Raw genomic sequence first — 21,806 nt, 5'->3', positions numbered from 1 at the left:
AGCATTGAGCTTGGATGAAAGATGAGTCAGGAGAGAAGATGTTAATGGTGGAAACTGTAGTATCTTATATTACCACGGATGTCCCATCTCTGAATGAGACCTCACTTTCTTACTCTGGCTGACATCTGGGCTTTTGCTGTCTAGAGCTAATTAACTTCAGTTTAGCAAAATAATAAATGTTAAGAAACTCCCCACTCTCTCTTCAGTCTCTTTTGGGGTTCTGGCATTACAGTTCCTCAAATTATCCCTACATTTGGTATTTTGAAATGTAAAATGGCTGGAATAGAGATCATTAATATAAAGCCTATGTGGAGTTAAAGCCACCAGTGAAAATATAATAAATTTCTTTGCAGCATAATCATTTAATTTTGCTCCATCAGTAGTCTTTCCAGCTGAATCTTGACAAAGGCACAATTGGCTCATTTTAGCAGGTAGTCAAATTTATCAAAAGGGGCTGTTATGGACTTTGCTGCATATTCAGGGTGGATAGGTCAGGTTTTTCATTTCCGACCAGAAGGATAATTAATTCACGTATTAACAGAGCTGCTTCCATATGGATGGACTCCGTGTAATTGCCGTAGCATCTCTAATGAGGGAGCTCATTGGATGAATGCGTGAATGACACAGTACTCTCAAACTGAGTAGTAGTAATTTCACATTCTGGTGCGGGTAAGTGTTGTGTAAATGGTTCAACCTTCATTATTCCTCTTTGCAGGGCTGAGAATACTGACCTATGAGGAAAGGAACTCCCATACCATTCTGGTAGCTTGCAATATGATATTACTATTAATTAATATCCATATTTTCATTAGAAGTATTTGTACAGTGGGAAAACATTATTGATTTCTCAATAATGTTCATCCTAGTTATTCTTCTAATAAATGTGGGATGAGAGTACATTGGCATGCCACAAAGTGCTAAATACATTGGCTGTCACAAAGAAGAGGGGGTCACCTGAAATCAGAAGAAGAAGCAACGGATGGAAACTAATCAAAGAGAGGGCCAACCTGTAAATAAGGAGAAATTTCCTGACAGCCAGAACAATTAATCAGTGGAACAACTTGCCTCCAGAGGTTGTGTGTGCTCCAACACTGGAGATTTTTAACAAGAGATTGGACAATTTTTCTGAAATGGTATAGGCTTTCCTGCCTGTGCAGGGGGTTGGACTAGAAGACCGCCAAGGTCCCTCCCAACTCTGTTATTCTGGCATACCATAAATGGAAGGTTTGTACATTTTTAAAGGCATAATTTAAAAGCATCAAGTTCCCTTCGTCCAGTGCGCTCCCACAGGGAGGGTCTTCTCAGGGTGCCGCCGGTAAAAGATTGCCGGTGGATAACACCCAGGGATAGGGTCTTCTCAGTGGGTGCGCCTGCCCTCTGGAACCAGCTGCCCGTGGAGCTTAGGACTGCCCCCGACCTCCGTTCATTCCGCCGGGACCTGAAGACCTGGCTCTTCGAGCTCTCTGGCCCAGGCTGAGAATTTTAATTTTAATTTTAATTGGGGTTTTTACTTTTTTTCAGGGATTGATGTAATTTTTTTATTTTTTTAAAATTGTTTTTAACTTTTGTAATTCTTGTTTTAAATACCCTGTAAACCGCCCTGAGTCCTTCGGAAAAGGGCGGTATATAAATCTAATAAAATAAATAATAGATCCAGGTTTTTTTTTAATATGTGGAAGTAACTTTATATGACAAATCCAATTCTTTCTACAGCAGCCCAGACAAGTAGAGACAAAGGTCAAATGGGTGGTGCATGGACTCTTTTGTGAAGTTCGGGCCCAATAGCCAAATCTGGCTTCTTTGGGAGTGTCCTCCTGGTAATGTATGGGAATATATGATTGAAGGAAAAATAAGAGGATTTTTATTCTACCCAGAGAAAGAGGTACAGTAGGACAGACATGTGATGGCGGACTTCCCATGAATTGTTCCATGGAAACAACAGACTAACTACTGGTAATTCTTGATTTACAACCATTCATTTAGCAATCATTCAAAATTACAATGTTACTGAAAAAAGTGACTTATGAGCAGTCCTCACACTTTAAATTACTGCAGCATTCCCAAGGATGCATGATCAAAATTTGGGTGTTTGGCAATGGTTTTAGTGTCGCAGGTTCACAAGATTGCTGTTTGTGACCTTTCCAGACAGCTTCCAGCAAGTCAATGGGGAAAACTGAATTTGCTTAATGACTGTATGATTCACTTATCCACTGATCAGTTATTTGCTTAACAATCTTGGCAAAAAAAATGTCATAAAATCAGGCATGACTTACTTAACAATCGTCTTGCTTAGCAACAGAAATTCTGGACCCAATGTGGCCATAAGTTGAGGACTTCCTATAGTTAGTTAGTTGTAGTTTCCTAAAGCTTTAGGACATTTTGGAAGAGGAGAAGAAGGAAGGGTAACATAATATGTTGTTGTTGTTGTTAGCTGAGAAGTCGTGTCCGACCCATCGCGACCCTATGGACAACGTTCCTCCAGGCCTTCCTGTCCTCTACCATCTTTTGGAGTCCATCTAAGCTCACGCCTACTGCTTCAGTGACTTCATCCAGCCACCTCATTCTCTGTCGTCCCCTTCTTCTATTGCCCTCAATCTTTCCCAGCATTAGGCTCTTCTCCAGTGAGAAGATATGGACCCTTGCATTTTTATAATGTTTTCAGCATCACTGAATTTCTTCAAAAGATTGTAGAGTATGCATGTAACAGACCTGGTACTTAAACTAGACAGCATGATTGTGTCACAAAGACACAACTCATTATATACGGTAGCCAGATTTCACACATCATTTTTAAGTGATGATGCAGGTCGGCTTAGTTTTGACTTGTGTGAACCCGGACAACTGTGCTTTGTCTTAACTCAATAAATTAAGGTTGAGCAATTCTGGCTTAGTCCAGGTATGGTTTTCAAGGTTTTGTGATGAGAATGTGTGAAAAAGTCATCTCAGGCACAACAACTCAATTGACAGAATAACAGAGTTAGAAGAGATCTTGGAGGTCTTCTAGACCAACCCTCTGCTCAAGCAGGAAACCCTGTACTATTTCAGACAAATGGTTCTCTTCTTAAAAAACCTCCAGTGTTGGAACACCCACAATTTTAGAGGCAAGTCGTTACATTGGTTTATTGTTCTCTCTGTCAGGAATTTTTTTCCCTTAGTTCTAGTTTGGTTTTCTCCTTTATCAGTTTCCATCCATTGCTTCTCGTTCTATATTCAGGTGCTTTGGAGAATAGGTTGACCCATTTGCTTTGTGGCAGCCCCTTAGATATTGGAAACCTGCTATCATGTCACACCGTAGTCTGTTGTTTCATTAGACATACCCAGTTCCAGCTCCCGTGCTTCATATGTTTTAGCCTCCAGTCCCATAATCATCCTTGTTGCTCTTCTCTGCACACTTTCTGGAGTCTCAACATGCTGTCACCATAGTCCTTCACTTGCAATTTCTGAGTCAACTGTAATGTCTCGGAGAATGAACTTCCAGACTTGTACCACCCCCATCCCAGCACATAGGATGAAGTCATTGCCATTAAAAGAAATATACTTACTTTACCCAACTGTATGTGTTGCTATAAGAGAGGGTGAATAAACAAAATAGGATAAAAATAGCACCCCTTCCAACTCACCTGTCAGTGATCTGGTGGTAGCACTCTCATAAAGAGGCACTCCTTCCCCAGCATTGTTGAATGCTTTCAGAGATATGACATAATGGGAACTTGGTTCTGTAAATGAAGCAAATATAATATCAACAGAGTTAACAGTGTGACGTAGATTTGGGCAAGAATCATAAACCTGCTTGCCAAATCAAAGCAGCTTATAACATGTAGTTAAGATACATACCTATATGAATACTTAATCTGATTTTCCTTGATTCATTCAAATGAGCAACCAAATATATTTATATATTATATTTATCAAGCTCGATCTTGGCTTTATGGAGGAGCCTTTGATTAAGCCACCTTATCTTATGGTCTGTGGATTAAGAAAAGGCTCTGCTTTGGAATCTGGCTAGAGAACATTTGAACCTCCCCAAGCATGAAAGTATTATAAGAGATTAAAATCTAGGGTACATTTTACATTAGAATCTAGGGTACATGCATTGATTATGATTACTGATATTGTGCTGTATGTATTATATTATATATCATTGCACTTTACATATTGACATTGGAGAGCATCTAAAATTTAATGAAACAAACAAATAAATAAACAAATAAATAAAATTTAACTGCATGCCTGAAGAAAATGAAATCTTAAAAAAAGCTCAGAATGATTCATGCATTTCTAACTCATGTACATATCTAATGTTCAAAATCAATTTTCAATCCTATTTCCAGGCTATTAAGAAAAAAAGATGAAATAAAATTGTTCATTTCTTCCCCGTTTCATTTAGACGAGCAATAAATAACTGCTGAGCTACTGGAAATAGTAGGAAACTAATTTTTTTTCTCTGCCCATTTTATTTAATCCCTGACCGTAAATGATGGATTGTAGTTTATTTGGTGGATTATAAGATGTTTAAGTTCAAAACTATACGTTACGCTTTTCATGAGAGACGTGGTCCCAACTAGGCCCGGTGAGAATTATGAAGATTTCAGCAGAGAATTTTAAGAGTCATCACACAGTCTCTGATTTCATTTGCTCCTTTTCTGTTTTTATCATTGACCCCTTCTTTATGAATCCTGGCTAGAATACATAATCTTTTTTAGTGAGGGGGTTCTTGATGCTCTCTGAACTTGGTTGTTTTTTTGCAGACATTTCACTGCCAAATTAGGTAATAAACTAGTCTACCACTGATGATGTTACCTAGAGAAATTTTTTCTCCCTTCTAGCACTGATGATGTTACCTAGTTTGGGTAATGAAACATCTTCAAGATTCAACCAAACTCAGGGAATACCAAGGACCTCTCTTTTCAACCCTGAGCTACAAATATGCCCCTCCATTAACAATGTTTTTAAAATTAAGACCAATATTTGTCCTTATGGAAGCAGTTGTGTTCCAAAAAGGAGACAAGTCAAGGACGACAACAACAACAACAACAACAACAAAAGATGGACTGTGAAGGGCAACACATTAAAACTATGTTTAAATCAAACAATTATTTAAATTAAATTAATTTATGCTGTATATAAAATAACTTTCTTATTCCGGCACATTGGCAATTACAATTTGGCAGCAAACTGTAAGGTGACCATTCCCTGAGGACATTTATTGCTCTGAGAGTGAATAGATATAAATTTGGCTGGGAAAACAATGAACAACTCAACAGTCCACCTTGTAACCACTTTCTGAGATGCAGCTTGCCATCACGCGTGGCATACATCACTGGAACAGCACACAGCTTAAACTATTGCTCATTGCTATGGCCTGGCTATTGAATAATCACCCCTGCCAGTTTCTTGGTGATAGGAGACCTACTCAAAATATTCATTAAAAAGAAATCCATCTTGTTACTGCTGAGAGTTTCTCAGCTGCTCAGTTGGTAAAATAAAGTGGATTCGCTTGACTTGATGGTAGGAGCTATGCATTTCACCTCCGTGTGGAGAAGAAATGTATTATCCTTAATGAAAAAAAATATCATTAAGGATACATATCTATATTTAGAAATCAAGTTTTTTGATTCTCAACTAATTGGAGTCAGCATTTCTCTTCGCTGCTATAGAGATTCTTAAAACTACATTTTATAAAGTTTCATGATGAGGCAAGAAAGAAAATAACATCTCAAGTATAACATAACTATAAATAATCACTTCAGTTTGACAAAATACTTTCTTGAAGTGGTATAATGAGTGTTTTAAAGCACTTAAGTTTGGTAATTTTATATAAGCAACATCTTAGCAATGTTGTGTAAGACACACACAAATACACTTATATAAACACAGTGTACAGTATATAGAATACTGTACAGTGTGTTTGTATATGTATTTATGTATGTATGTATGTATATTCTATATACTGTACACTGTGTGTATATAAGTGTGTTTGTGTGTGTATTATACACAGCCTTCAAGTTAGTCTTGACTTCTGGCAGCTACATAGATAAGACCCTGAAGTTTTGTTGGCAACATTTTCAAAAGTGCTTTGATATTGTATCCTTTCTAAGGCTGACTGAGACAGACTGGCTCAAAGCTTCCCAGCTGCCTTAGGGCCTAAGGCAGGACTAGAACTCACAGTCTACAGAATGGAATGGAGTGGAACGGAACGGAATGGAACAAAACACTTTATGTAGACAAGTGTGATTAAATACACAAGGAATTTGTCTCCAGTGCAGAAGGTTTCAAAGTAAAGGCAAAACAATAGACTAATAATAATGATAATATGATCCTAATAAGAGGGAGCAGCAGAGAAATGAAAAGGATAATAATACTACAGCTATACAACATGAGTAAATATACTTAGACATAAAACAATATGAACAGTAAGCAGGGTGAACTACAAATTCAGGTAAATGAGGGCAGATATGATATTGTTGCCATTACATGGTGGGACAAAACCTACAAATGGAACACACAGCTAGAGGGATTTAAAGTATTTAAAAGAAATAGACTAAACAAAAGAGGAGGTGGAGTTGCTCTATATATAAGACATAACTTTATCTCTACAGAAATAGAGCACAACAATGATGAAAACTGTAAACTTGAATGCATTTGGGTCAATATAAAAGGGGGAAAAATGACATTGCCATAGGTGTATACTATAGGCCGCCCAACCAAGCAGAGGAAATAGATGAACTTTTTGCTAGTCAGCTAACTAAGGTATGTAGGAAGCACATCACAATAGTAATGGGGGACTTTAATTACCCTGATATCAACTGGGAGACAAACTCTGCACCAAGTGGAAGATCAAACAGATTCCTGACAAACCTAGCAGACAACTTTCTCTCCCAAAAAGTAGAGAAGGGAACTAGGGGATTAGCCATATTGGATTTAATTCTCACAAACAGAGATGAAATGATAGAAAATGTCGAAGCCACAGGAACCTTGGGGGGAAGTGATCATGCAATATTGGAATTCAACATTCTGGAAGCACAAGCAATAGAACACAGCCAAACTAAAGTCTTGGACTTTAAAAGAGCTAATTTCAATAAACTTAGAGAGACCATGGGAAGAATTTCATGGATGAGAATCCTAAAGGGGAAAACAACTCAAGAAGCTTGGGAAATTTTGAAAAGTGAGATAATAAAGGCCCAGTCTAGTACCATACCAACAAAGAAGAAAAATAACAGCTCTCAAAAGAAACCAGCATTGCTGCATAAAAAACTCTCTGATAAATTGAAAGATAAAAAGGACAAGTATAAGAATTGGAAAAAGGGGCACATAACTAAGTCAGAATATCAGCAAATAGCCCGTGCCTGCAAAGTTGAAGTGAGGAAAGCTATGGCTCCAAATGAACTAAGGCTTGCGACCAAAGTCAAAAATAACAAAAAATGCATCTTTCAACATATAAAAAACAAGAAAAAAGTTAAGGAAATGATTGGTCCATTAGTGGGGGAAAGTGGCAAGAAGGTGACAAGCAATAGGGAGAAAGCAGAACTATTTAACTCATTTTTTGCATCTGTCTTTACACAAAGGGAAAAAACAGTCCAACCTGCCAAAACCAGTGCCATAAAAAACAGAATAGAAATGCAAGTTAAGATAGGCAAAAAAATGATAAGTGAACACCTGTCCAGCCTAGACGAGTTCAAATCACCAGGACCAGATGGATTACACTTCAAGGTTCTCAAGGAACTGGCAGACGTAATCTCAGAACCACTGAACTATATTTTTCAAAGATCCTGGAGCACTGGGGAACTACCAGAGGACTGGAAGAGAGCTGATGTAGTTCCCATCTTCAAAAAAGGGGAAAAAATAGATCCAGGAAACTACAGACCTATCAGCCTGACCTCAATACCTGGGAAGATTCTGGAAAAGATAATCAAACAACAAATCAGCGAACACCTTGATGCAAACAAAGTCATCACTAAAAGTCAATATGGGTTTGTCAAAAACAGATCATGCCAGACTAATCTTATTACATTCTTTGACCAAGTGACAAAACTAGTGGACCAGAGGAATGCTGTAGATATAATTTACTTGGACTTCAGTAAGGCATTTGATAAAGTAGATCACAACCTACTACTTGATAAGATAGAAAAATGTGGGTTAGATAGCATCACCACCAGATGGATTCGTAGCAGGCTGACAGGCCATACTCAGCGTGTGGTCCTCAATGGAACTGCATCTACATGGAAGGAAGTGTGTAGTGGGGTGCCCCAGGGCTCTGTTCTGGGCCCAGTGCTCTTCAACATCTTCATCAACGATTTGGATTAGGGGATAGATGGGGAACTCATCAAATTTGCAGACGACACCAAGCTGGCAGGAATAGCCAATATTCCAGAAAATAGGCTTAAAATACAGGAGGATCTGGACAGACTCGAACACTGGGCGCTATCTAACAAAATGAAATTCAATGGTGAAAAAAGTAAGGTTCTACATTAGGTGGTACCTTGCTCAATAATAGTAACTGTGAGAGGGATCTCGGAGTCCTAGTAGACAATCACTTCAATATGAGCCAGCAGTGTGCTGCAGCTGCCAAAAAAGCCAACACAGTGCTAGGCTGCATTAACAGAGGGATAGAATCAAGATCAAGTGAAGTACTAATACCACTTTACAATGCTTTGGTAAGGCCACACCTGGAATACTGCATCCAGTTTTGGTCACCACGATGTAAAAAAGATGTCGAGACTCTAGAAAGGGTACAGAGAAGAGCAACAAAGATGATTGGGGGACTGGAGGCTAAAACATATAGGGAACGGTTGCTGGAATTGGGTATGTGTAGTTTAACGAAGAGAAGGGTGAGGGGTGACATGATAGCAGTGTTCTAATATCTTAGGGGCTGCCACAAAGAAGAGGGAGTCAAGCTATTCTCCAAAGCACCTGAAAGCAGGACAAGAAGCAATGGATGGAAACTAGTCAAGGAGAGAAGCAACCTAGAACTAAGGAGAACCTTCCTGACAGTTAGAACAATTAACCAGTGGAACAACCTGCCTCCAGAAGTGGTGAATGCTCCAACACTGGAAGTTTTTAGGAAGAGACTGGACAGCCATTTGCCTGAAATGGTATAGGGTTTTCTCCCTGAGCAGGGGGTTGGACTAGATGACCTCCAAGGTCCCTTCCAACTTTATTATTATTATTATTATTATTATTATTATTATTATTATTATTATTATTATTATTATTATTATTATTATTATTGTTGTTGTTGTTGTTGTTGTTGTTGTTGTTGTTGTTATTATTATTATTATTATTATTATTATTATTATTATTATTATTATTATTATTATTATTATTATTATATGAGGATTAGGAGTTCAGCAGATAATGACATGAGGGGAAAACTGTCCCTGTGTCTAGATGTTTGGCACGGAATGCCCTGTAGTGGCAACATGAGGGGAAGAGCTGAAACAATTTGTGCCCAGGATATGAGTGATCTGTAGATATTTTCTCAGCCTTCCTTTTGACCCATGCAATATATAGGTCCTCAATGGAAGGCAGACTGGTTGCAATTGGTTTTTCTGGAATACTAACTATCCATTGGACTCTGTACCAGTCCTGTTTGGTTGCTGTACCAAACCAGACAGTTATCAGAGTACAGATGGCAGACTCAATAATTGCTCTGTGGAACTGTATCAACAATTCCTGGGGCAATCTGAACTTTCTGAGTTGAATCAGGAACAGCATTCTTTGTTGTGCTTTTTTAATGATGGCTCTCATGTTTTTAGTGCAATGCCTTTAATTACCATTCTTACTTAGAAAGAAAGAAAGAAAGAAAGAAAGAAAGAAAGAAAGAAAGAAAGAAAGAAAGAAAGAAAGAAAGAAAGAAAGAAAGAAAGAAAGAAGAGTCTTGAAGGAAAACTAGCTGAGAACTACCAGGAAAAAAAAATATTTATGGATTATTGACAGCTCTTTGTAAACAAATCCTCCTTTTTTATTCCATATAATGCTGCTCCTGATCCATAAAAAAGAAATCTACCAGCTAGTGTTATTGGGTTAGACATAAGCTAGAAGCCTAATCAATGTATTCATTTTCTTAGCTACCAGTTTTCTTCATGTCCATGCTACTTACTCATTCAAACCATGCCTCACATTTCAATTGATGGGGAGCTGTAAACCTTAAATCTGACTGGATTTCAAATTAATAATTCAACATTTTTTGGTGTTACACAACCATGGAGGGGGCTAAACCTTTGTATCCATACCAGGAATGAAATTTTAATAGCACATTTCCACTTAAGCAAGGGCACTGGACAATAGAAAGTGACCATGTATAAGTCAGACCACTGGAGCCCCTAGCTGAATCCTGGTCACAATGATTGGCAGTTGTACTCCATGGTTTCAAGAAGGATTTTTCTTTGTCAAAACTGCCAAGGCCAAAAACCAAACCTGAGATTTACAGCAGGTACTGCATGCAGTCCTAGGGCCATTTTGTCACTTTGCTTCCGCTTGTATGGCCTTCAAAAAAACATAATTAAGATCCTTACGGCAAGAGCAATTTATCCCATTGCTAGCAGTCTGCAATGTTATTTGGAAAAAGAGACAGAATAAAACATGGTATCAAGAGCAAAGAAAAAAGAGAAAGGAACATTAGAAAGAAGGATAATAGGGGGACTGGGGTGGCATGCAACTTTGGTACTCTATATTACCCGTTTCAGGTGGTTCAATTTAAGGCAAGTTATGACTTCACGGTGGCCAAAGGATTCGAGGAGTGCTACGTTTACCAAACTGGAAGAAAAGGGATGCATATTTCATGCAATTCAAAAAGCCCCCTTCCTCTCTAATCCTCAAAAACAATTTGGTCAGTATTTGGGTTGAAAGCTGGAAGTCACCTTCTCCTGCAGCATTGGTCTGAAGAGTCTAAGATGACTTGAGTGGTTTCAGTTATGGAAATTAGGAGGCCTTTTCCCTTTGGTGAAGCAAATCAGTTTGCTTCCGCAGTCCAAACTGCTTCACTGAGGCAAATTGCATTGCTTTGCACAAACCTACTAGAAGGGCCTTAGATTTCTGTGAAGCTTAAGGCAGCTTTGTTCTCCCAAAGAAATGTACAATTTTTAACCAGTGGGAACTACAGCTGGATCCATGGAGACACATACACATGGAAACACTGGTATCTCACCAAGACCTTGTACAGCAGGCAACCATTGCTGAATTTTATAGTAATTCTAGTCCTTTCTGATCAATCAAAGCATTTCTATAACCTGCTGGAAGGAAAGAAGGGAGGAAGGGAGGAAGGGAGGAAGGGAAGAAGGAAGGAAGGAAGGAAGGAAGGAAGGAAGGAAGGAAGGAAGGAAGGAAGGAAGGAAGGAAGGCTAATAATGTCACAAAAGAGAAAAGGTGGGCTGAACTATGCTATCATAAAGTAGATACAGAGCTGGCTGAACAACTACACCAGGAGAAGTTATGTCATTGCTTCCAAGTCAAGGTCTAGCAAGCCTTGAAGGGCTCCATTCTAGGTCCTTTGCTCAACATATATATGAATGATAATTAATCATAGAAAATACAATTTATCAAATCTCCAAATGACACAATGATAGGAGATATTGAAAACAACTTAGAGGACAGCATTGAGATTCAGGAAGATCCTGACAAGCTGGAACAATGAGCAATATGAATTTCAACAGCGATCAATGGAAAGCCCTCTGTCTGAGGGAAAATTAAAGGCATAAGTATAAGGTAGAGGGGGCATATTGGGTCAGGGTACATTGATAGATGAAATCAAATTAAATCCAAGATCAAAAGAAGTCACTGTTCTTATTAACTTAATAAACTAATCAAGGAGAGATCCAACGTAGAACTAAGGAGAAATTTCCTGACAGTGAGAACAATTAATCAGTAGAACGGCTCACCTCCAGAAGTCATGGGTGCTCCATCACTGGAGGTTTTTAAGAAGAGATTGGGCGGCCATTTGACTGAAATGATATTGGGTCTCCTGCTTGAGCAGCAGGTTGGAATAGAAGACCTCCAAGGTCCCTTCCAATTCTGTTAGTTTGTTATTTTGCTCTATTTGGGTTTAGTCAAACCACACCTGGTTTTGTATCTAGCTCAGAGCACCATGTTTTAGGCAGAACATTGACAAGAGGGCAGCAATAAAAATGATGTAGAATATGGGTGAAGAAAAAGAGGAACACTTGGGACACTGAGTATGTTTAATCTGGAAAAGGGAAGACAATGGGGAAACATGATAGCTGTTTTCAAATGCCTTAAGGACAGAAGTGTTCTTGTTCCACAAGGCAAGATAAAAAACAATAGGTTTAAAATACAAGGAAGTAAATTTTAGTTGAATATTAAGGGAAAAAATCCTACAAGTAACAGCTATCCAACAATGGAACAGCTGTCCTAGTATGGTGGCTCTCCTTAACTTTATTTAAAGGCTGGATAGCCATCTGTTGGAGTTGCTATAACAGTGGGTTTTTTCACTGGAGAGATGTCCCAAAAGTGGTTTTCAAATGACTGAGAATCTCATAGACACTGGAGAGATTATTTCACTAGATCAGGGGTCTTCAACCTTGACATCTTTAAGACTTGTGGACTTGTGGAAGTCCACAAGTCTTAAAGTTGTCAAGGTTGAAGACCCCTGCACTAGATGATCTCCAAGATCCATTTCAACCCTTACATTTTATGTCTCTGTGAGTCTTGTGGATGGATTTTGGCTGAAATACTCGGCCAAAGTAGAGAAAGCATAAGCTTGATAGACCTGACACCCTTGATATGAAATTCCATATTTCATTTCAATTTACAATCCTGGACATGCTGAGGATGATTAATCCTATTATTTAAATGCCTAATGAATCAATATTACTTATTTTACAATACTGCTCCATGATTCTTTACCCCCATATTTTGTAATTACTTTTATGTCCTACATTGATACATTTGGTTAATGTTACTAATGAGATGGATGGTATGTTCACTGCCAGAAAAAAAGGCCTCCTTTTTAAAATAAAAAAAATAAAAAAAATAGCCTGATGAATAACGGGAGCAGTTATTCATTCATAACACTCGAGGGTGATCAGATCATTCTCCCAGCATTATTCAGTGTACTGGCGCTCACTGCACCCTCACTGGCTGAGCAGAAATAATTTGGCATGCATGGAGATGATACAGAGATTTATTCACAAAATTTCCACAATTAGCTTTTTGACTAAGAGCGTGATTTGCAAGGAACAAATCTGCACAAGGTCCCTTCCCACAGGTGTGCATAAGAGGGAAAGGGAAGGGAGATGTTTCTATAGCAACATTTCTGACCACTTTCTCCAGTACTTTGGTAAAAAAAAAGTCCAATTAATGTTTTCATTGTTATGAGTCATTAAAGAGAAGGGGTCCATAAAGCCAACAGCTTCTTTTCTACAAACTCAAATGCTACCCACCCAACCCAACTCATTAATCCCCATTACCCATTTCTGAATGATATCCACAGGTAAAAGAACTCATTTCAGCAGCTTCTTTTATAAAATTCAAATGAGCCTTGATGAATTATGAGATGCCAAGTAGGAAAAAAATACTGTTTGTACCTCACCAAATAATCTTGTTAGATAAATAATACTGGAATACTTGGAAATAATAGTGATATGTAGATTGTGGATAGATAGATAGATAGATAGATAGATAGATAGATAGATAGATAGATAGATAGATAGATAGATAGATAGATAGATAGATGATATAGAGAAAGACAGATGTAGAGATAGATGATAGACAGACAGACATGAACTAATAAATACAAATAGAAGCTTGGGTGTATTTCAACATGTAGAGAAAACAAATTAATTCAGTTTAGCAGATCATGTCACAAGCAGAGGTAAGGCAGAAGTCTGGTTAAAGTGGGCTTCATGTTCTTTTGAAAGCAATTGCCTTACTTCTCAACTTGAACGGAAAACCTTTCACTGACCACTAAACATATGGATGGATGGACTGATGACTTCCAAAAAGATGATACATGGTAGCTAAAGTGCTACCACCCTTCCTTCCATCTGCATCTTTCAAAGTATTTTCTGTGTAAGGAACAATAGGTCAGCTCTTTAGAATAGAGATGGTGGTCATCACCATCCATTGCAAAAAGACAACTGAAGACCTCTGAAGCTGCGAAAAAGATTTGAGGATGCCAAGGGATATCATAGAGTAACCAGAAAATGCCAGAAGCCCTGAAATGTCTGCAAGAAAACCTCCAAGCTCGGAGACCAGCAAGCATCCCTCCCTGACTTATATGGAATGTGACTGGAGTGGCTCGTGTGGTGACAGAGGACTAAAGGTGGTAGAGGAGAATGCCAAAATACCTGGAGTTAGGACAGAATCATGGAAATACAGGGTGCTTTTAATGCTCCCAAAATACTCGCAGAGGATCTTGAGGACCAAAACACTGCTAGCCTGTCCTGAGAGAATGCATTTGGTATAAAGATGCAGAGTGTTGGCAGCAGATGTGGAATGCAGGGAGAGTCATGTAAGAAAACAGAACACGGCCTTTCAGATATATAGCTAGCTGAGCAGGACACAAGCCCAGAGCATGAATTGCAGGCACAGAATATTGGCAGGGGCCATGTACAAATTGACCAAGAGAGTGTTGATGTAGTCATGCATACAACTGTATCAGGCAACACAACACTTATAGGTAACATGCCCCCACCTGCCATCCATCCATCCATTCATTCATTCATTCATTCATTCATTTCTTTATTATAGTTACCCATTTGAAGGCAAAAAGGAGAAGTGGAAGGCAGAGGATGAGATGGTTAAATAATGCATCGACACAATACACACAAATTGGGACAAACAGGGGAGGACAGGGGAGCCTGGTGTACTATTGTCCATGGGTCTCAAAAAAGTCAGACATAATTTAGTGACTGAACAACAAAAGCATAGTTGACCCACTCCAATGGATTCATTATTATAGTGTCACTGTAGTTGGTGCTTCTTCTCAAACATGCCTATTGGTCATCTCTTGACAAAGGCGAATGTAAGAACCCACAAGTCTTCTCATTTCCTTTGAAACTTCTTTCAAAGGGTTCCTCTCCCCTTTCCATAAAATTTCACGAGGTAGTTTAAACCAAAAGGTGCACTACAATTTCAGTCCTTTGTTCTGTGAAAGGACCCATAGTTGCTTTGCTTAAGCTTGTCTTCTTTGTTGGAGCAGGTGCAACATTCAGCCAGACTAATCAAAAGCAGACCTAAAGCCCATCTTAAGAACATATCCCATTTTAAAGAATCTTTTAATCCTATTAAGTTACTCTTAATCATATTAGCAGTTTTCATTTTTTTAATGCTGCATTAGCTCAGCATTAACCTCCTATCAGTCTAGTGTTCACCAAAGCGGTTAATTTCCCTTGCTGTTTAGATAAACAGCAAGATTCTGCTTAGAAAATGGTTCTCTTCCATCTTATGCTGCCACTCTGGCTGAGATGATTTCAAAAATAATCTGGCCTCCCAGGAGGACTTAATCCAGGTTAATTTAAATTTTAACCTCATTTGTGTTCTCTGATGAATTGCCATTAAAGCAGAACAGATACCAATGGAAGCACCGTCCTTTTAATGCATGGAGAAACTGAATAGATGCAACCAAATCTACATGATTTCAACGCACCTCTAGGCAACTCATGTTTCAAAGAAATTCTCCTGGAAATAAGGGATGACTTAGAAATCTGTGGAATAATAGGCATCCCAGTTGTAGAAATACTCAGTAAGCCACACACCTCATGATGTCATTGTACAAAGGATATCATGTGTGCAATGACATCACGATGAATGCGAAGCCTAAATCCCTCAGTAACTCCTCCCACTAAGTATTTTCAACTCCATCTCTGGTTCTCTAATTCTGTTAGGCCTGATTTTTCTGCAAAGTTGAAACAGGGTAAAGCAAAGGGAGCCAAGATTTCTGAACAGAGAAAAGGTTGAAATGGTTGTCTTTTTTAATTCTGCAAAATTCAATGTTCACAGGTTACATAAAATGTATTTATTCACTTTTTCCTTGCTCCCCAGACAATATTTGGCTGCTTGAGCCCTAAACATACAGATTCAATAGAAAAAGACCTTAATTGAGAATGAAACAGTATTTGACACTGTGGAAGCTATCTTTCCATGTTCAAACTAAAATATATCTTGGTGGGGGCTCCCCAATTGTTATGCCCCTGTCATGGACCGATCATCATCTCCTGCGGCTGGTCTTCCGTTTTGCCACTCCCCACTGTGGGTGTGTTGAGCCAACTAGATGGTTCTGCCCCAGGCACTTAATGGACCCTGAGAGGTTCCAGGCAGCGCTGGGGTCCCCACCTGCCTCCTCTGCTCACAGCTCGGCAGATGCCTTAGTGGAAGCCTGGGAAAGGATGGCCATGGAGGCACTTGACCGAGTTGTACCCTTGCGGCCCCTGACCCGGCGCAGATCCCAGTGGGCTCCATGGTTCTCCGTGGAACTCCGGGAGATGAAGCATCGGAGACGGGGCCTAGAGAGCGGTTGGAGATCCAGCCGATCTGAATCCGACCGATTGCGACTAAGAACCCATGTTAGGTCTTATCTTGCAGCGATAAGGGTGGCGAGGTCTAATTACTTCGCTACCCTTATCGCGTCCGCAGATAATCGCCCGGCTGCCGTGTTTAGGGTGACCTGCTCCCTCCTTAATCAGGAGGTGAGTGAGGAACCCTTGCAGGGGTGTGCCGAGGAATTTAGTCAACATCTGTTGGACAAAATTGCTCAGATTCGGACCGGTTTGGACTCCGACTGGGCAGAGTCTGACGATCAGGACACGTGTGGTCTTGTCAATGTTATCTGGGAGGAGTTCGATCCTGTAACTCCAGAGGAAGTGGACAGGATTATGGGGAGGCTGAGCTCCACCACATGTTTATTGGACCCGTGCCCTTCCTGGCTGGCTTATGCAGCCCGGGAGGGGACACGAGGCTGGTTCCAGGTGGTTATATCTGCCTCTTTGAGTGAGGGTAGTTTTCCTGCTGCCTTGAAGGAGGCGGTGGTGAGACCTCTCCTCAAGAAGCCCGCCTTGGAACCAGCTGTGTTAAATAACTTTTGTCCGGTCTCCAACCTTCGCTTTCTTGCGAAGGTTGTTGAGAGTGTGGTGGTGCATCAGCTCCCTCTGGTTCTGGATGAAGCGGATTATCTAGACCCATACCAATCGGGCTTCAGGCCTGGGTACAGAACGGAGATGCCATTGGTCGCTCTGGTGAATGATCTCTGGAGGGCTCGGGACAGGGGATATTCCTCTGTCCTAGTCCTATTAGACCTCTCAGCGGCTTTCGATACCATTGACCATGGTATCTTGCTGCGGCGTCTCAGGGGATTGGGAGTGGGAGGCACGGTTCTTCAGTGGTTCTCCTCCTATCTCCTGGGACGTTCGCAGTCGGTGTTGGCAGGGGGGCAGAGGTCGACCTCGAGGCCTCTCGCTTGTGGAGTCCCTCAGGGGTCGGTCCTCTCACCTCTCCTGTTCAACATCTACATGAAACCGCTGGGTGAATCATTCGTGGTTTTGGAGTTGGGTATCATCAGTATGCTGATGATACCCAGCTTTTCATTTCGACCCCAAACCACCCCAGTGATGCCCTCGACGTGATGTCCCATTGCCTGGAGGCGGTTTCGGGTCTGCATGGGGAGGAACAGGCTTCGACTCAACCCTGACAAGACCGAGTGGCTGTGCGTACCGGCATCTCGGGATATTCAGGATATTCCATCTCTCTCTATTGGGGGGTGAGTTATTGCCCCCCGTAGATAGGGCTCGCAACTTGGGAGTCCTCCTAGATTCACAGCTTTCTTTAGAAGACCATATAGTAGCTGTGACTAGGGGGGCCTTCGCCCAGGTCCGCTTGGTGCACCAGTTGCGGCCCTATTTAGACCGGGATGCCTTATGTACGGTCACTCACGCGCTTGTGACCTCTCGTTTGGACTACTGCAATGCTCTCTACACGGGGCTGCCCTTGAAGATCACTCGGAGGCTCCAACTGGTACAGAATGCAGCCGCGAGAGTTGTGTTGGGAGTTTCCCGATACTCCCATGTTACACCTCTGCTCCGCGAGCTGCATTGGCTTCTAGTTGTCTTCCAGGTGAGATTCAAGGTTTTGGTAATGACCTACAAAGCCCTACATGGCATGGGTCCGAAATACCTTGGGGAGCACCTGCGGCCGGCGTCAACTTCCCTCCGCCCAGTACGCTCCCACAGAGAGGGCCTCCTCAGGGTGCCACCGGTCAAAGAATGCCGACTGGTGGCCCCCAGGGGGAGGGCATTCTCTGTGGGCACACCAGATTTATGGAACCATCTTCCGGTTGAGCTCCGGATGGCGCCCGACCTCCGCTCCTTCCGGCGCGATCTAAAGACTTACCTCTTCAAACAAGCTGGCCTGGCCTGATGGGATGGGGTTGGGTTTGATTAATGTGTTTTAACCTACTTTTTAATGTGTTTTAATTTATTGTAAGAGTTGTGGGCATTTTGTTTAATCTCTTTTAATTTTTGTATTTTGTCTTTTAACATGTACTGCCCTGTTCACTGCCCTGAGTCCTTCGGGAGAAGGGCGGTATACAAATAAAATTAATAATAATAATAATAATAATAATAATAATAATAATAATAATAATAATAATAATAATAATAATAATAATAATAATAATAGATTGAGAGAGAGGGAGGGAGGGAGAGAGAGAGAGATATATTCTTGGCATTGATAGGTAAAATGTGGACCTGCTGATGGCATTAACAGTATTTGCCTGGATCCGCCTTTCCCAATTCAGTGATCTACAGATAATTCCAAGTGCAGGTTGTGTCACAATATGCAACTACTCCATGGCTGTATGGGCTGGGTTTGATAGGATTTGTAGCACAACACATTTGGGGGATGTGGTGTGCTAATTGGCGGCGGTGGGGGGGGAAGCTTAGCTGGGTATAAAGTAGTTGTCTGTATTTATAGGATTCTGAGAAGGAATTGAATCCTTCCTATTGCTTAAGGTTTATTCTCATCATTTTTTTCCTGGCTTATTCTAGACATTCTTCCCTTAAGACAAGAAGCAGTGGCGAGCTGTGCCAGCCACTTATTCAAATCAAAAGAAGAGAGAGCAAAAAAGAAGTAGAAAGGATGTAATTTGTGATGATGAAAAGAAGGACTAGGGGTGACATGATAGCAGTGTTTCAATATCTAAGGGGCTTCCACAGAGAAGAGGGAGTCAACCTATTCTTCAAAGCATCAGAAGGAAGGACAAGAAGCAATGGATGGAAACTAATCAAGGACAAAAGCAACCTAGAACTGAGGAGACATTTCCTGACAGTGAGAACAACAAACCAGTGGAATGGCTTGCCTTCAGAGGTTGTGGGTGATCCATCACTGGAGGTTTTCAAGAAGAGATTAGACAGCCATTTGTCCAGAATGGTACAGGGTCTCCTGACTGAGCAGGTCCCTTCCCATTCTGCTATGATGATGGATTTTCCTAAATAATCACATTCTTCAACAGCCAACTGGTCCACAATGAAATTTCTAGCCCACTAAAATTTAGTGAACAATTCAGAATGTTGAATTCAATGATGCTGTGATCAGCATTCTATCACTGTTGGCATCTGAAAGGAATAATACTGACAAGCTTAGAAAAACTTCTCAATAAACTAACTGAATACAGACCAGAAATAAGTATTAGGTAGAGAGGTATTAGGTAGAGTGGGTTAGGACGATGAGCTTGTCGAATAGAAGATCGTCAGTTTGGCGGGTCAAATCCCAAGTGCCGCGTAACAGAGTGAGCGCCTGTTACTCGTCCCAGCTTCTGCCAACCTAGCAGTTCGAAAGCACGTAAAAATGCAAGTAGAAAAATAGGGACCACTCCGGTGGGAAGGTAACAGCATTCCGTGCGCCTTTGGCATCTAGTCATGCCGGCCACATGACCACGGAAACGTCCTCGGACAAGCGCTGGCTCTTCGGCTTTGAAAGGGAGATGAGCACCGGCCCCTAGAGTCGGAAACGACTAGCATGCATGTGCGGGGGAACCTTTACCCTTACCTTTATTAGGTAGAGAAAAAGAAGCCCAAAGGAATAAATTGCAAAAATATCCAACATAATCTGAAAGGCATTAGGATCTCCGATCAGAATAGAGCTAAAAGGGGATCTTTTAGTCCAGCCCACTGCTCAAGCAGGAGACCTTATACCCAGTGCTTTTTTTGTAAAAGAAAAAGGTGCCGGAACTCACACATGTCATACAACCTGCCTTGCCTACCCTACAAGGTTCCATCCAAAAAAGGTGCCGGAACTCCATTCTGAGCGTTCTATGACAAAAAAAGCCCAGCTTATACCATTTTAGACAAGTGACTGTCCAGTCTCTTATTAAAAATCTCCAGTGAGGAAGCACCCACAACGTCTGGAGGCAAGCTGTTTCACTGGTTAATTGTCCTCACTGTTAGGAAGTTTCTCCTTAATTACAGGTTGCTTCTCTCTTTGATTAGTTCCCATCCATTCTTTCTTGTCCTGCCCTCTGGTTCTTTGGAAAATAAATTGAATACCAAATTTGGTATCTCAGAATACCAAATTTATTTATGATTTAGTCCTGTGCGCTACAAGTTATATAGGAGGAACCTTAGGGTTTTCAGAGAAGGGTAGAAAGTTACAAAGCACTGGAAATTAAAGATTTGATGTGTCTTGCTGTTGCTTTGTCAGAAATGCTAATGCAAATACCCTAAGGATAGTTGTTTGTACTCAGAAATGCAAACATTACAAGTTATTTAGTTAGGTTTTTATGAAGCAGGCCTGTGTAAAGAGATGGGCATATTGTTGAGCTCTCTGAGAGAAGTGAGGTGCAAATAAAGTCTTTTCAACTTTCTTCTTCAGTACTCCTAAGATGTTTCCTGATCTGAAATGCCAAAGGCACCTTTTCTGAAAGATTTCTGGTGAAATCTGGAGGGTTCTTCAAACACACTGTGGATAATCCTCCAGAGCTCATGGAAGCTTTTTGGGCAATGCTATGAAGGAAAGACCTCTGTTGAAATGTTCACTAAGAAAGTCCCTCTCAGCTTTCCTCTCTTGTGTAAGTAGAGAAAGCTGACAGGGACACCATAGTAGAATGAGGCGAAGCAACATGATTCCTCTGCTTTACTCTTAGAAGCAGAAGGACTACATTGCTTTGTGAAGTAGTTTCAAGGGAAAACTTTGTTCAAATGTTTGTTAAAACAAAGCATCTTTATCCATTTCACAGCCCCAATGTACAGTAGATCTTGGTCCCCATTGCAGGAGATTGGGAGAAATTAAAAATAGGTATGATAACAGAGGACCTGGTCAATACATGTTAAACATATTCACAAATTAATTACTTTACTGGATTTTTATCTCACTTTACTACTATATGTAATTTAAGACATCTTTCCTCCTCTTATTTTCCCCATTAGAACAACCCTGTGAGGTGGATTGAACTGAGAGAGTGGCTGGACCAAAGTCATCCAGCCAGCTTTCATAACTGGGGTAGGATTAGAACTCACAGTCTTCTGGTTTCTAGGCCAACACTTTAACCACTACACTAAACTGGCTCTAATCTCACATCAAACTGGTTCTAAGCTATTAGTATCCTCTTATAGTGGTAGCCACATGAAAACTTTAGAATCCACTTTGAAACAAATACACTTCTTAATCAAAGTAATGATTTCTTTGAAATCATTTAATTCACCTGAAATGAGCTGTTCCCCAAACCATTATTAAAGTCAATGGATCTCCCCATCTAACTTATGCATGAATTTATTGTATCCATTAATTTCTCCAAATCCTTTTTTTAAGATTAATCAGATACATTCTTTTCCCCATCCACCTTCAAAGTCAATTGATTTTCC

At 40.5% G+C, this 21,806-nt stretch overlaps 1 protein-coding gene across 1 annotated transcript in view; it reads right to left on the bottom strand.

Annotated features, from left to right (window-relative positions):
• Positions 1-21,806, bottom strand: part of DCC (DCC netrin 1 receptor) — a gene marked incomplete at its 5' end in the record, with an annotated part of 1,185,616 nt that overhangs the window by 152,069 nt on the left and 1,011,741 nt on the right. Inside the window, one exon of the mRNA XM_081315662.1 lies at positions 3,621-3,716. Within this exon, the coding sequence (XP_081171788.1) occupies positions 3,621-3,716 (96 nt within the window). The remainder of the gene's footprint in view (positions 1-3,620; positions 3,717-21,806) is intronic.

Source organism: Vipera berus, assembly GCF_964194415.1.
Source record: "Vipera berus genome assembly, chromosome: 2".
Taxonomy (NCBI): domain Eukaryota; kingdom Metazoa; phylum Chordata; class Lepidosauria; order Squamata; family Viperidae; genus Vipera; species Vipera berus.
The sequence above is the reverse complement of the archived record's forward strand: the minus strand, read 5'-3'. Positions and strand labels throughout refer to the sequence as shown.